The sequence below is a fragment of the Aptenodytes patagonicus genome, chromosome 2, assembly GCF_965638725.1.
Source record: "Aptenodytes patagonicus chromosome 2, bAptPat1.pri.cur, whole genome shotgun sequence".
NCBI classification, from domain to species: domain Eukaryota; kingdom Metazoa; phylum Chordata; class Aves; order Sphenisciformes; family Spheniscidae; genus Aptenodytes; species Aptenodytes patagonicus.
This window is the reverse complement of record NC_134950.1, coordinates 148,157,660-148,174,626: the sequence shown is the minus strand read 5'-3', so window position 1 is coordinate 148,174,626 and position 16,967 is coordinate 148,157,660. Positions and strand designations below refer to the sequence as shown.

At 42.4% G+C, this 16,967-nt stretch overlaps 1 protein-coding gene across 1 annotated transcript in view; it reads left to right on the top strand.

Annotated features, from left to right (window-relative positions):
• Positions 1-260: 260 nt before the first annotated feature.
• NMT2 (N-myristoyltransferase 2) overlaps positions 261-16,967 on the top strand; it is a 35,143-nt gene continuing 18,436 nt past the window's right edge. The window contains exons 1-3 of the mRNA XM_076331608.1: positions 261-389; positions 8,358-8,493; positions 13,989-14,133. Coding sequence (XP_076187723.1) covers positions 280-389; positions 8,358-8,493; positions 13,989-14,133 — 391 coding nt within the window. The 5' untranslated portion in view covers positions 261-279. The remainder of the gene's footprint in view (positions 390-8,357; positions 8,494-13,988; positions 14,134-16,967) is intronic.

Below are 16,967 nucleotides of genomic sequence, written 5' to 3'. Positions count from 1 at the left end.
GGGGGCGGCGGCGCCGCCCGGGTGTGAGGGGCAGTGTGAGGGGCAGGGCAGGGCAGGGCAGGGCAGGGCGCGGCGCCGAGCCGAGCCCCCCGCGGCAGGGCACGGCACGGCCCCGCCCCGGTCCCCGGCGGGGAGCGGCTGGGCAGCCCCGGCGGCCTCCGCCAGCATGGGGGAGGACAGCAGCTAGAGGGAGCTCCTCCGGACTGCATCTGCCCGTGCGCCCCGGTTCCTTTCATAGGCTCCCCCGCCCCCTCCCCTCCCCTCCCTCCTTCCCCCGTGATGGCGGAGGACAGCGAGTCTGCAGCCAGCCAGCAGAGCCTGGAGCTGGATGACCAGGACACCTGCGGCATAGACGGCGACAATGAGGAGGAGGCCGAGCACGCCAAGGGGTAGGGGCGCGCTGCGGGCCAGGCGGGCGGGCACAGCTCGGGGAGGCAGCCTCCGTGTCCGCCGCCGCGGCAGCGGTAGGGCTGGAGGTGCCGCCGCGTCCGCTGTACGGGGTGGGCCGGGCCGGGCTCCCCGCGCCGCCCGGAGCGGGCCCCGCGGTGGGGAGGGCAGCGGAGTGGGGGGCGTGCGAAGCGCAGTCCTGTCAGCCGGCGGGCGGCCTGCATGGCGCGGCGCGGCCCGGCCGGGCCCGGCCCGGCCCGCCGCTCCTCCGCGGCGCCTGCGCGTGTGCCGCCCGCGGCTGAGGGGGCCCCGCTGGTGGCACCCCGCGCCCTCCTCCCGGGCTGCCTTCCGCCGCAGTTGGCAGCGTGCGGGCGCGGGAGGACCCCGCTGTGCCGCCCGGCTCGGCTCCCCTCGGTCCTCCGGGGGTGGCCTCCGCCGAAGGGAGGGGCGGGGGCCGGGCCCCCGGCCTGAGGTGAGGCGGGCGGCGGGGCTGGCGCTTCACCGCCGGACACCGGCCTTAAAAGCGGACCTTAAAAGGGAGGGTAAATCCCGTATTGTTGTCTGTGCTTTCTCAGGATTTGGGGGCTTTTCTCGGGTTTTTTGGCCGTTAGGAAGCCCCCCGTAGTGGGTCACGGCTCTCTGGGGAAATGCCCCGGTGCTCCCTTACTTGTTTCGGTTGGTTCCAGCTGAGCGGCTCCCTCGGGTCAGCCCTCGCGGCGGGCGCCCTCACCTCCCCCCCTCCCCTCCCCGGCCTGGGGACCTGTCCAGGCATTGCCTGTTGTCAGTCTGTCCGGCAGACGCTCCTGCTCAACGTCACCTATTGTCCAAAAGGAAATACTACCTCTAAATGCACATGCTGTGGAGAGTAGAGCGCATGTTTTACCGAGGCATTAGCCGGAGCAAACGCTGTTGTTCTGGTTGTAGTTCCTTCTCCGCTAATCTTGCGTCTTAAATCTTCCCACGCTGCGGATCAGGCGCTGTCTCCAGCTGCTTGGGGAGCTGACAGGAGAGGCAGACGGCATAAATGCGGCCCCTTGCACCCGATCGGTGTTCGGCTGCATGCAGCGTGGCTCCGTTCGGGCACAAGGTGCCAAGGGTCTGGTTTGCTCTGCAGTTGGGGGCTTTTGGGGCAGGGAAGTGGGAGGAACGTGTTTTAAAAATTGACTTTATTTAAATTTACTTTTTTGCTTTTTTGAGGGGTTAGAAAATGTGATTGCAGAGAAAACGCTTTGTTGTCGCCAACTAGGAGTGGCTGGAGTAACCTAAAATAGAAATAGGTTAATCTATACACAAATAATCTTCCTCATGAATTTCTGATTCATCTGGTTGAGAGCATTTCTGTAGGTGATCGATGTTTGAGGATGTATGCTGTTTGTTGTCTCCTGCCCCTATGATTTGCTTGGCAACAAGCAGCTCTGCATCTTAAATGTGGCAAGAGAAATCTAAGAGACTTAGGAGGACTGTCTTGTCTAAAAGGCAGGAAAGGAGAAAACTTCGATGCTTGCTGCTCTGTCAGTGAATTCGTGGCATGCACGCTAAAATAGTTGTGTCAAAAATAATTATAGTAATATAAATCTGGGGTATTAAAAAGGGATAAAATAATGTTTAATTATCTTGGGGCTTTTGTTACATTTGTTTGTATAAATATACCACAGTTGATGATTCCCAAATATATAAAAGTAACACTGCTAAGAGCAGAGAATGATTATTTATTGCTTTTCATAGGACTCAACCTGACATGCCAGGCGAGATTGTTTGATAGCCGGGTGATGCCTGTCTAGAATTTATTCGTACCTTATTCCTACTCCAGTTTCCTCTTCTGTTTGTGTGTGTGACTGAGCTGTAGCTGCCCTCTGCAGTGTATCTAGGCTTGCGGCTACACGCTCTTGCTGCTGTGACAGTGAGCGCGGAAGCAGCGTGTAAGAAGCAGCCAGGGAACAAAGAATTGTACTTTGGTGTGTTCTGAATCACAGCTTGCTGCTCTACTCCGACTTGGGTCTTGCTGAGCTCCGAGGGACAACTGCTATGGCTGTGAGCTGTACGCTGTTTTCCTCAAAACTTGGGTTTTTTTTAAGATCCCAAATGTATTTTCACGAGTATTTCAAAGAAGCTGCTTTATTCATCTTTGTATAAGAAAGTGAATGCTTCCAAGTAATACGAACTTCAATTAAATTAGTGGTAGATCATTCCAGTAGAAAAAGCCTCTAAGTATTAGTATCAGTTTTCTATCATGTTTCTGATGCATAAAGTCTAATATTGACTTTTGAATTACTTTATTTTCCTGTAATCTTTGAGAATCTTGTTTGCTACTGTTTGTCTGCAGGCTGAAGTATTCAAACAAATTCCATCAAATGAAAAGAAAAATCTTACATTACAGCAAACACAAAGATCTACTCTTGATCTGGGAGATTAACCCACGGCAATAGGAGCCTAATTATTCCCTGTTTTCTCCCTATCATAGTATATTAATTTTTGATGTAGCTTTAAAGTTTGCTTTGAGCTTTTAGATTAGATTTTATATACCTAAGCAATTTATGAGCAGTCTTACTACTTGAGACTATGACTGTGTCAACTGACTTGCTAAATTCTGAATGGTCTCCATTGCTGCCAATCAGTATTTAATCTCATGCTATTTTAACCCTCACTTTTTTAGAAGGAGGTAGAGTGTGCGTTGCGTGTCAGTCTCTAGTAGGATTGCTTTGTAAATGAAGTCACTTTCAAGCTGTTTCTTGACATTTTAAAATAGGTCCTTATAATACTGACTGCAAAAAACCATGGTTTGTATATAGATGTATGACTTTGAATTTTTTTTTTTTAATTTGCTGGTTTTTTATGTGCTTGAGCACTGAATGACTGCAGCAGAAAATACCATTTTGTAGCTCTCAACTGTGCAAATGTCGTTGTCCTCTGTTTCTGCTCCTGGTTTTTTAGATGCAGGATTATGTATGTTGTGTGACTCATTGCCGTTCTCCTGTGTCTGCAGCTTGCTCCTGCTAGATGCATTATGCTGTACTTGTTCTGTTTCATAATAGTGTTGTTTACAAAATAGCTTTGTTAGTGTGTATGTAGAAGAAATGTATTTATTGCACCTGAATCCATCCTGCTAAGCCTAGCTTTGTAAAGTCTCTCAGTTCATTCTGAATAGCTCCTTATGCTCAATGCGAGAAAGGCTTTGAGCACAGAACATTTAGTAAACAGATGAGGAAAAAGTATGACCTTTAAACAACTCCCCCCAACCGTCACAAATGATTTACTTTGAATGTTTTAGTAGTATACCCCTTTGATTATTGTTAAATGGCAACTTTATAACCAGCACTACTTTTAGATTTAAAAAAAAAAAAAAATTAAGGTACCTGGAGGTAGTGCTCAGTTTTAGCAGGCGAGATTTACATCCTGGAGTACAGCCTTCCAGACTTGAAGGGGGAGGCAGAGGAAACACGCAGAGCTTTGAGGAATATCTGTTGGGTTAGGCTTTAAGGCATTGCTACTAGGTTTTCATGCTCAAAAAACTTGCATTTGCAAGTACTGAAATGTACGCAAATGAAATCTTCGTCCAGAGAGGTTGTTAGTAATGGCAGTTTGTTAGTAAGTGGAATTTGAAGGACGTAAGCCCTAGTGGTCAGGACCTTGTTCTCTTGAAGTGGTGGTAGTCTAATACAGCAATGGGAAAGCCCTTTGCATCTAAGCCTCCATTTTCTTTATGAACCAAGGACAGCCCTAGTATAAATAATTGGAGTCTTGCCCATATACATGAGATCTGATTTTTGTGATCAAAAAGATCTATATCATCTTCAGACATGTAGTTTTGCAACCTCACTTACTCACAGAGAGAGAAAAAATACTGTGAAGGCAAAAACCTCACACAGGCCTAGGCCTTTGCAGCTTAAAAATAAACATCTGAAGTACATGTTTGGTTTTAAATTTGAGAAATTGCTAACTTAAAATTACCATTCCATGTAATTTAAAACAGATGTTGATATTACAAAAAGCTGTTTCTGCTAAAGCAGAATTTAGTGTCCAAAAAGGCAATTAAAATAACACTGACGAATATTCAGTGGGAAAGATAATCTCAAATCAAAACCAAAGGAGCCAAAACAGTTTGACCACCTGAGCAGGGTAACTGTCATGCTCCTCCTGAATCTTCCAGCTCAGGTTTTCATAGTTTTGCTCAGAGCTCCACAAAGTAAGTTTCTCTGCCTTTGCCACACTCCTCCCCAAATGCATTAAGTATCCCCATTTTTCAGTTTAAAAAAAAAAACAACAAAAAAAGCACATGCAGGGAGAAGCAAAAGTCTTTTTTCACATTTATGCAAAACACCAGATGTGTGTACATAAGTGGAAAGGTATGTGGGTGGGATCATGGGCTTGCGTTTGTAACTTGCAGACAAAATCATAAAACTGTGGGCCTAAGTGCCTGTCTCAGAGTCATATCCACAGCCTGTTTCTGTGGCAAGGTTAAGTCTTTTTGGGGCAGAATGAGGTCTTTTGACTCTTCTTTTGCCTCAGCTGAATTTCGATTTGCATGTCACTTTTGTGCTGGCCTTACTTCTTTCTTATTCATCAGATTGACAAAACTGTCATCGTGGATGCAGTTAAAAATATCTTGGACCACGTCCGCACTTAGGTACACCTCAGCCTCAGTGTGTAGGCTCGCCCTCCTGTCAGTAAAGTGCTCCTGGTAGAAGCGTGTCTCTACTAGACTGACACAGTCAAAATCTTCCCCAAGTCTAACGTTGAATATTTTGCTTAGTATAACCAGCTGTGGTCTATATGACGGGCTGGACTTGGGCAGATGTGTTGATCTGATGCGTGAATACGTTATGTTTCCTGACCTGACAGCTAGATGTAGCATCAACCTGAGTTGCATATCCTTTTCCTGCTTCCCGCCTGCAACCTGCGCTCCAAGTTGTGTCACTTCAATGGTAGCAGGGTAGTTCAGCAAAAGAGATTCCATGCTTAAAGGTCAGCTTTCATAGGAGTGGGAAACTTTTTTTTTTCCCCCCAGACTTCTAAGAGTGAGATACATTTCATGGTGTCATCATATAGGTGTATCTGACCAGACAAAGGAGAACTCAGATCTTAGTCATCACACAAGAATGTTTCATTAAGAGAAAAGCTTTTAATAGGAGACTTTGCTTTTAATCTTGTTACCTTTGCATATCCTTTGTGCTGTCGTGTCCAGCGTAATTACTACAAGTTGAGCCACAAAGTTCCTCCTTTCCCAGCCATTCTCACTCCTGGTTTTAGAGCCTTTTGGTTCTTTTCAAGGCAGAGTATGAGAAGGACAAAAAATCCTGAGATGTTTTGGTTTTGCTTTTGCCCTAATTTGCTTGGTATCTCTGGTTGTAACTTGCGTTGGACAAACCTGTTTACTCAGTAGAAGTTTCTCCATGCTGCCTGCTGCCAAATCTCTGGGTTGCAGGCATGCCTAAATAGTTGAAGGACGAGTGGATCTCTTTAAAGCCCCTTTTTGCATTCTGTGGACTGTAACAGTAAAAAAAGACTGACCCAAGCAGGAGACTGTGCATAAATAACTGTTCTGACTGGTCCCTGGATAACCTGTCAGACAAAGGTATCAGTATTTATTTTGCAAGAGGCAGTGTGGAAGCTCTAAACCTGAAGGTCATAAGCCGAGGACTGGGATTTCAGATTTTAAAAAAAAAAAAGAGTAGTTTTAAACGCCATGTATATTTTACAGGAATTTAGTCCTGTCTTCCCTCTTTCCCAGCTAAAAAATATGCATTTCTATATGAAAAAGACCTTGAGCTGGTCAAAGAACAAACTAAGATTATCCTGGTAAAAGTACAGTTTAACTGGGGACAACGTTAGTAAAGCTTGGCAAAGCTGCTTTTTCTCCATAGCTGCCAAACTTTTGAGTACAGTCATTCATTATTTCACCAAACTAAATAAAATGTTGACCCTCAGGTAATCCCAGTGAACAGAATTCCCCTGTGGTGTAATTGGGGCCGGCTCCTGCTGAAAGGCAAGAAGACCAGTGAGCTGCACCGGTGCGACTCGGGGCTCGGTGCCTGCTGAGGGCATCTGTTCAAGAACGGTGTTTGCTGAAACTCCTAGTAGACTTATGTTCAACACAAAAGCCCTTGGGAGTCAGCTCAAGGATGCAGTGGCATCATTTGTTTGCTATATGTGAGATGTTAGAGGAAAAGGTGAAAGTTTGTGGACAGTTCAAGAAAGTAGAAGAGTACCTCATTAAATGAATCTTAGCAAAGGTGAAATCGCTTTGCCCAGTATTTTTATCTCAGTTTTGCCAGAGGTGGTGAAGTCCTAGGTCTTGTACACGTTTGGTTTTTTACACTCTCGTATTTATAACCTCTTGTCAGGCTTCTGGGTCTGTTCTATGTTTAAATTCTGTACAAAATGTCAGCTTCATATACAGGCCTTCAAATAGATTTAAATTTTATTTTTTTTAAACTGAGAGTATAGAAATTGTTAACAGAATCGTCTAGGTGGTCAGGCAGTATCTTCATTCTGCAACGGAAAATTTTCTCCCTGCCTCACTTGTACAACTCCATCTTTTGTTTCTGCAGACTTCTAGTAAATACTACAAACTCTCTTCTCTCCTGTATGAGTGTTTGGTCTGCTACACTGTTGTCTGTTGAGTAACTCCTTGGTCGGATCCCAGAGGGTGCTGCATTTATAACTCTCTCCCCTCTCTCTGGGAGCATAACTTAACCCAATGTAACTGTGAATGTTAAGGACTTCTCGGGGTTGATCTTTCACTACAGGCCATTCTAGAGAACAGTAATGATTGATTAATTGCAGGCTTTTGGCCTCCCAACTGGACATTCGGGTGTTTTCTTGCCGACTTCAGCTCTGACGAGGTATAGATGCTAAGATTGGGCATCGTAATCTTGAAAGTGAGCATGTTACAGTGAATAACATGGCTCTGGCAAACATGTTGATCTTAATAACTTCAGTTACTTTATTCTGAGTTCTCTTTCTTTTGGTTTGCTAGTATCATACCTGATTTATTTTTTTTCCCCTTCAGAATTAAAATAAGCAATCATTTGTTGCACTGACTTTTTTCTTTTCCAGTGGAAAAACACCCAAGCCCTCCAAACCCCAGTATCTGTCTTGAGCTCCATTATGTACGTATGGTTTTGCTGGGAGATTAACCTCTTGAAGAAGATTCAGTGTTAACTGACTCATTGCCTCCTTATTTGCCTTCAGTCTAAGAGTTGCCAAGACCTCACACACTTTGCAAATTCTAATCTAATCTTGATTCTGTATCTTGATTATTTGTCAAATTAGAATCTCCTTAAAATAGAAAGGAGTTGTATTATCAAGTCAGAATATGTCAGAATCTGCAAGTGCAATATATACTTTCTTGTTTTGTTTTTTTTTAATTAAAGTTGACCCCATTGTACTTATTGTTTTAAAGCATGAATATTTGGTTAGTTTTGTGTTGTTTCTTACTGAGATTTCAGCAAGACTTTCATCACTACTTAAGTTAGAAACAAAATTCCCTGAAAACAGAATGTTTTTGTTTGGTTTTTCTCAAATTCAGATGTGCCTGATGGTTGAGCATGAAGAGGGAAAAAATATTGGGCCACTAATAGTTACTGACTTTCCAAGGAGGTTACTTCCCTCAGTTCCTGCACTTTCCTGAGTTCCTCCAAACTCTGTTGGATTTGGTCGTTTCATGTTTGTGCCAGGTAGCCTGGAGAAGAGCACTGGCTCTTATAGTGTCACAATTTGACACTAGTGTGTCAAAATGCCTGGTTGTGCTGGGGTCCGAGTATAAAACAAACTAGACAGCAGTTGCAGGAAGTTTTTCATCAATGCTCTCAGTTCCCCCCTTCCTTCCTTTCCCCTGCCTATTCTTCACATTCAAACTGCTGTTAGATTTTTCATACTAAAATGCTGTTTTTTCCATATTTAACTTTTTTTTAATTTTAAGCTCGATGGTATTGATTTTTCTCATTGCACATTCTCTGAATCTCTGGCAGAAGTCCTGGAGGGGATTTGGGAGCGAAGAAGAAGAAAAAGAAGCAGAAGAGAAAAAAGGAGAAACCAAATTCTGGAGGCACCAAATCAGATTCTGCATCTGACTCCCAGGAGATTAAAATTCAACAGCCTTCAAAAGTGAGAGCCTGGTTCTGTTTTTTTGTGCTTGCTTTCTAATTTAATTTTGTGTGTTGCTTTTTGTAAAAGCAAGTTGGTAGTTCTGCCTTAACACATCAGAATTAAGCAAATGGTTACTGTCCTGAATAGAGACAGAAGCAAGGTAAGACCTGGTGTTTGCAGACTGTATGAAGTTAGCTGGAGAGTCATTGTCACCACCACGGTGGTGTACTGTGAGAAAAGCAGAGGAGGAGGTGTTTTGTCTTTCTTTTCCAGCAGTTAGAACTCACATTAGTGACAGCTTTGTCACAGGGAATCTTAATCTGCAGTGGTAATGCTTTTAAATAGATTTTGTGTTTGATGAATTGCCTTTAGTTTAGCCACCGTCTAACTTGGGTAAGTGCAGTTTCAGTAGCTTGTACAGCATAATGCTATCTCATGGCGAGCATCAGCAGGAGGAGGCAAGGTGTACCTGCTGTGCTAACTAGAGTCTCATTTGGGCAAACAAGCAGCATGTCATCTTACATAAAAAGCGGTGATCTCTAACATGGAGATATAGACTGAAGAAACTTTGCCATCTGAAAGGCCTCCGCTGTAAATAAGAATGCAAAATTATGTGAGGGAATATACAATCTTTGTGGGCTTTGTGGTAAAATAGCATTGTCTATGTGCTTTTGACTACCATGTTCTGAATGAACGGTGAATAATATGATGTGGTGGCTTTTTAACATACAGCTTTTATCTCAAGAGAAATCTGAGCCCAAGAACTGAAGTTTCTAACATGATGATAAGGAAGTTTATGGACAGTTGAGCATGTTGAAGTAGTTATATTTGCTTTATCAGATTAACGTGGAGAAAGTTACACTGTTGTACCAGTAGTACTATTCATCCTGTAAGATTTGTCAAGTACATTGGGGCTACCAACTAATTTTAGGGGAAAAAGTTGTGTTCTGGCTCATTAACATACTGATAGATTTTGTGTTGTCCCTTTAGATCTCCTCTGTGTCACCCCCATTGCTTTGAATGGTCACATTTGGCACAGGGGACACTTTAAAATATGTAGAGAGATCTTAAGTACTTTCAGATCTCACCACATATTTTGATACTGTGTTTCTGTAAAGCACATGGCATGAATTGCTAATACAAGAAGACTGTTTGCGAGTGATAACTAAGTAATCTCAAACTCTTTTATAATTGGACTGAGGACAATTTTAATGTTAACATAAAGACATAGTTCATTGTTGCAGTATCCTGGGAGTTCCTTGGTTCCCTGCTGACCAAACTTACTGTTCCATATGTTGCCTCTAATTGCATTAAAAGGAAGCTGCTTCACTTTTTTTTGTTTTCACGTGCAAGATTTTAGTCCTTGGCACCTTGCAGTCTTGCACACCATTTCTCTGGCATGATGCGTTTCGCAAATGTGGAAGCCTATCCTTGTTCTAAGTTGTGTACTTAGTGGCATTCTTCGTGATTATTTTACTGTCACAAGAAGTTTAGCCAGTTTGTTAGCAATGTTACAAAATTTTCTCTTTTATTGGCATAAGTAAGAGCTTTTCTTTTAAGTCTTTCTCTCAAGCTCTAGGCAGCTAAACCATTTTACTATTCTTATATGGCTTCCACTTTTCTCTAGTTGCAAATGCATCAATGTTGGCTTTTTATTTTTGCCTTCTCTGGTGTGTTCCAGGTGTACACACTGATAAGTAGATGAGTTTCCCTGTCTTGGACAACTTTCCTGTTTTAGATTTTTTGAAAGCATCTTAGACTGCTGATCTGCATCAGTGTGGAGAAGTATATTTATTTTCTCTGCTACTCAAGTGATATTTAGATTTTCTATTCCTTTTGCTATGTGAAATGTATTATAGAAAAAAGGCTTTTAGCATTTGCTTGCTTTTGGTTGAAAAGAGGTTTACAAAATATTTCAGAGGAAAGTGATGTTATACACCTTACCTCTAAGAGAATATATGCAGGATCATCAGGTAATACTCAGTGGGGCTTCTGAACTCCTTGAAAATGACTTTGAAAAAAGATTTAGAGGTCAGGTGAGTTTGTAAACAGGTGTACCAGTCTGGAGATGAGAAAAACAGAACAGTGAGTCTCCTTGACTTCTCACTCTCTTATTTGTGATAGTGGACTTTTTGAACACTGGCATGAGTGTAACCACAGCGATAAATGCTTGTTACCAATGTATGCTTACGATGACCTTTAGGACACTTCACTGCCCATCTCACAAGACTTTGATCTGTCCCCATTACAAGTCCCAATGATGTACACTGTCTACACTGACACAAATGAAGCTTGCCAGATCTGCACTATTATAAGTCATTATTGTAGTCACCAATGGCCTACACAACATAGTCACAGAACAACATAGATTGGAGGGGACCTCTGGAGGTCTTTCAACCAATCTCCTGCTTAGAGCAGATCCAACTAGATCAGGTTCCTCGGGCCTAGATCAGGTTGTTTGGTCTCCAAGGGTGGAGACTCCACAACCTCTGTGGGCAACCTGTTCCAGTGTTTGACTATACTTGTGGTTAAAAAAAAAAGTAATTCCTTATATCTAAATCCATTGTTTCTTGTCCTATCATTGTGCTCCTCTGAAAAGTCTTGGCTCAGTTTTCTTTACATCTTCCTATTAGGCAGCAATAAGATTTCTCCTACTCCCTTAATCTTTTCCTCTTAAGGCTGAACAAACCAAGGTCTCTCATCTTCTCCTTGTATGTCATGTGCTTCAGCCCCCCAGTCATCTTGGTGGCCCTCCATTGAACTTGCTCCACTATGTCAATGTTTCCCTTGTAATGGGGAACCCAAAATTGTGAGATGTGATCTCAGGGGTCCCAGATAAAGGGGAAGACTTGCTGGCCACAACTGGTACAACCCAGTATGCAGCTGTCCTTCCTTGCTGGCCAGCAAACTGCTCGCTCATGTTCAGCTCTCTGCCCACCAGGACCTCCAAGTTCTTTTCTGCAAAGCTGCTTCCTAGCCAGTTCATGCTGGCCTCTGCCATTGTGTGGGTTTTTTCTGTCCCAGATGCAGGACTTTGCGTTTGCCTTTGTCAAACTTCATGACGTTTCTGTTTCCAGTCTGTCAAAGTAGCTTAGAATAGCAGCTCTGCTGTCCAGCGTTTCAGCCATTCTTCCCAACTAGGTATCATCTATGAACTTGCAGAGAAAGCACTCTTTGTCACGTCCAGATCGTTAAACAGTATTGACCCCTGAGTTCTCAAAATCCTCCTCCTTGCCTTCTTGAAGATGGGTGTGACATTTCCCTTTTTCCAGTCATAAGAAACCTCCACCAATTGCTATAACCTTTTAAACTTGATAGATGCTAGTTGCAGTAACATCAGCCAGCTCCCTCAGCACCCTCAGATGCATCCGGTCTGTTCTTATGGACCTGTGCATGATTAGTTTGCTAAGTGGTCCCTAACTTTCTCTCCTGCTGTGGTTAATGGGAGTCTCACAGACTGTGCTACAAGGCAGGGACATCAAAGGTCTGAGGTCAGATCTTGTCACCAAAACTGAGGCAAAAAAAACATTGCATACCTCAGCCCTGTTGCACAACGATGCCGTCTTATGCTGTGAGGAGATATTTCCCCTAAACTGAAATTAAACAAAATCTCTCTTCTTTCTAATTCATGTGAAGTTCTGTGTAGGTTTTTCTTGCTTTCCATTAAAGGAAAACAAAAAGGGTTGAAAGTAAACTTCTTAGCCAGGCTGATCTCTGAACGTTTTGAAAGGAAAGGAGATTCCTTCTGATGTCCCTAGCCATGTTGTATTTAGTACCAGAACATGAACTTTCTACTTTACATATGCTAGTAAGATCTTTTTAGAACCTAATATCTTTTTTCTTTAGATTTTCTGTTTTCTTCTTCTTAATATAGAAGAAACATTAGAGACTTAAAATAAACATACAAAAAAAATTACAGTATGTCAATATTTATGCATGATTTCATAATGTACTGGTAAGATTTCGGAATTTATCTAGTGGCATTAGAAGTATTTGTATCAGGCCAGTATGTAATAGACAAATTGATTTTTAGTTGAGAAAAGTAACTTATGTCACTGTAATCGGGATCTAGAAATAGGGTAGGTTTTTTTATGCTGCAGTAGTGTTGCTCTAAAGTGGTGTAAATATGTTAATTCACGACTACTCAGATGACAGGTGTTTAAAGCATGCTCACAGGTCAAATTTTGCAATACTTAATGAAAGAAATTGCACAATGTTTAGAGAGTACAAGTTTTTATTATAAATAGAAAATGATGGCCTGCTTGAGCTACAGGCAGGGAGTTTTACTTCTTTTGTGAATGAGGGTACTAGAGGCAGATGCCCATCCAAATGAAGCTTTACATCATTATTACATGTAATTTATGGTGGTTTTCAACACATGAATCCTAGAAAGAAAGTGAAATCCAGAAACAGTGATCCATTGATATTCAGTAAAAAAACCATCTGGCTTGAAATCTCTATGCAGAATTGCTTAAAATTTTCCAATGCATCTGAGACTATTCCTTCAAATGTATTTATTGCACTGCAGTCTGGGAAAACCTGAGTACAAGCATGCTGTTAGTATGCCTCAGAACAGAATTTGCCACTTGGGAGATAACAAAACAAAACAAATAAATAGATTAAAAGAGAGGGAGAGAAAAATCCCTTTAGATTTAGAAGTCTGTTACCATTATTCCTCAGTATTTTCCTATGCAGGTAAAATTCTCATTCCAGTTACATTTACTCAGAGTGATCAAAAGTGCGGGTTTAAGAGCTCAGTTTAGAAATACTTGGCCTTAGGTTTTATGCTTTTCAAATAACTTTTCTATAAAGATTTTTCAACTTTTAAGTGGAAAGTGGTTTGTTTTATGTCTGTCTGCTTCTATCAGTTAAAATTATCTTTAGTTGTGAGTGTTGGCACAGTTGGCGTTAGTGGCAAGATGATTAACTCCCACATATGATACAATGCAGAAAGGTACCTACTATAATAATTGCAAGATAATAGAAGGCAGATACAATATAACTTAAGGTTGAAGAGTGGATATTTGTAGCAATACAGTGTACCTGAAATACTGAACCATAGTGAAATTAAATATTATTTTATATTGTATGTGTAAAGTACAGCTTCAAACATCTCTGTGTGTACCAATGGTATCTTTAGTTTGTTCGATATCTAAGCTGATCTGCTTTTTGCTGTTTTATTGTATTTTACTGGGAGGGGGGCAGGGAATATAAGAAGCTTTTTATTGTGATACTGGTATCCTGCCTTAATGCTGCAGTATTTGTGTTAAAAACGCTGAAGATTCATGGTTAAATGCAAGCGCTACTAAAAAATTAAGTATTATGTGAAGTTGCTTGTCTGTTGCCCACCTAACTTGCCACACTCCTGCCTCCAAAGGTTATACCTAAACTAACCATGATGAGAAGAGTACATGAAAGAATACGTAACAGTAAAATAAATGAACATGTTTGTACAACTTGTTCAAAGTAAACATACAAGATAAGCTTCCTCTTCCGTTTGTCTCTGTGTGCAGAATCCAGCCATTCCAATGCAGAAGCTTCAAGATATCCAGAGAGCGATGGAGCTGCTCTCTGCATGCCAAGGCCCAGCAAAGAATATTGATGAGGCTACCAAACGTAAATACCAGTTTTGGGATACGCAACCTGTACCTAAACTTAGTAAGTTTAACTGGACCTGGGCATAAGATCTGTCTTACTGACCACTAAAAGAATGTGTGCCAGCTGTGTGGCATGTTCTCTAGAACGGGTATGAAGTTGGACTGTGCGCAGTAGAGATCCTTAATCTTTTGTGTAGTTTATGTGGAATTCTTGATGTTCTTTAGGAAAGTGCTTGCCCCTCCCCCCCCCCCAAAAAAGATATGCAACAAAATACGGTGTTAATAAATCTCATTCTGATGTTCTCTATAAAAATGGGAAATGCTACTGAAATAGCATTCCTTTGTATATTTTAGGTCTGAACTCTTGAACAACAGAACGCAGAAGTCTTTTCCACTTCAGGGAAAATAAGAACTCTTAAGTGGTGGCAAAGAATAAACTTTGATTTTTTTAAATTTTTTTTATTTATTTATTTTCCCTTAATTTTTTTTTCAATAGATGGATTTGCTATCACAGAGATGTGACTCTCCTGCTGTAGGTTACACTGTTTTCATGCAGCTTTAAGTGGATAATGGTGCTTCTCTCATGCATGAACACTTCTACTGCTGTGTGTTCACATGCTTCCTCCACAATGTACACTACCTTGAAGACGTGCTTTCTCAGAGTCCGTTCTCTGTTCTTGGTACCAAGTGAGATGGTGAGGTGACCTCTCCTTGCCTCTAATTTTGTAAGGAATTTGGCAGATTACTTTTTATACTGATCTGATCCCTGATAACACAGTTGGTAAATCTTAGCCTTTGTTGGAAAAGATAGTTGCTGACTCTCTTGCTTTTCCTGAATTGCTTTCTGAACCACCTTCTTCCCCCTTCATTATCTTCAAGTTAAGCAGTTGTAGCTCTTCAGTGCCAACGAAACTTGGGGACCCCACAAGTAAAGCGGTCTCAGCGCAATAGCTGTCATTGTTCTGTTCTGCAGGTTTCTCTCCATGGCATTGGAGACTGGTGTAGAATAAGCAGAAATAAGGTAGAGCCTAAAGCACAGGAGCACTCCTCTCTCTCTCCACAGGGCAGCGTTTCACATTAATCCATTTCTATAGCTTAATCCACAGTGATCTCACTTCTCCCTGACTTCCTTGCATAGAGAAGTCCAGAGCAGAGTCCTTGGATGCAATGTTTTCCACTGGATTGAACTGACCTGCCCTGGCTCTTCTCCATACAAACTCTATCCAGATACCTCTGTAAACTAATGGTAGTAATTGTCACAGTAATCCTGCCTAGGTGGAGGAAGAGCCTAGCCGAAATAAGCTGATGTGTAAATCAAAAAATACTCCAGCCATAACAAAGCTTTTTCAGAGCTAGTTCAGGTGTCTGTGCAGCAGTTCCAGGAGTTTAGTTCAGGTTAGTCAATATATCTTACAATATTGTCAATATATCAATATCAATATAGTCAATATATCTTACAGCAGTTCTATAGAGATGAGAGCCTGTCACTTGCCAGCCTAAAAGGACCAATACATTGGCTCTAAAAATGATTTGTTAGTGTTGTTCAGTAGAAATACGCTTTGTTGAATTTGGCCAGCAGAGGTTTTGTTCAACAGTGTTTATGAATTGCTTCTTGATCCCGTTATTTATTTTTTTTTAAAGCTTTTCTTTTATCAGCTGAATGAACATATTGGGAAGTCTTTACTATTTGATATGCTGGATATGTTTAGGTGGAAAAAAATAATCTGTTGATTCAAGAAATAGCTGTAGGGATCTTTGCATTAAATTAACTTCAGAATCCTTCTGCCTTCTAGTTAAGGTTGTTAGCAATAGGTCCTTTGGTTAGGCCAAGTCTGCCGTGTAGTGGCAGTAACGTTTAGACTATTGATACTTTCCAGAGTTTGCGTAAAGATGCTGGTAATGTTGACCTTCCATACTGGATGGCAGGCCATAACTATTTGTCAGGATTGCGCGTCATTTGGGAAAAGTTTGTACTACAAAGGAACATTTGACTGTGTAGGTCTTGATGATGGTGACGATAGGGTTGAGTGTTTATGGGTAAGAGTCGGGGGAAGGCCAACAAGGCAGATATTGTGGTGGGAGTCTGTTATAGACCACCCAACCAGGATGAAGAGGCAGACAAAATATTCTGTAAGCAGCTGGGAGAGGTCTCACAATCGCTAGCCCTTGTTCTCATGCGGGACTTCAACTTACCAGATGTCTGCTGGAAATACAATACTGCAGAGAGGAAATGGTCTAGGAGGTTCCTGGAGTGTGTGGAAGATAAATTCCTGACACAGCTGGTGAGTGAACCAACTAGGGAAGGTGTCCCGCTGGACCTGTTGTTTGCAAACAGAGAAGGACTTGTGGGTGATGTGATGGTTGGAGGCCATCTTGGGCATAGTGATCACAAAACGATAAGAGTTTTCGATTCTTGGAGAAGTACGGAGGAGGGTCAGCAGAACTGCCACCTTGGACTTCTGGAGGGCAGACTTTGGCCTGTTCAGGAGACTGGTTGACAGAGTCCCTTGGGAGGCAGTACTGAAGGGCAAAGGAGTCCAGGAAGGCTGGACATTCTTCAAGAAGGAAATCTTAAAGGTGCAGGAGCAGGCCGTCCCCATGTGCCGAAAGACGAGCCGGCGGGAAGAAGACCAGCCTGGCTGAACAGAGAGTTTTGGCTGGAACTCAGGAGAAAAAGGAGAGTTTATGACCTTTGGAAGAAGGGGCAGGCAACTCAGGAGGACTACAAGGATGTCGTGAGGTTCTGCAGGGAGAAAATAAGAAGGGCCAAAGCCCAACTAGAACTTAATCTGGCTACTGCTGTAAAAGACAATAAAAACTGTTTCTATATTATCAACATGATCAACAAAAGAAGGGCTAAGGAGAATCTCCATCCTTTCTTGGATGTGGGGGGAA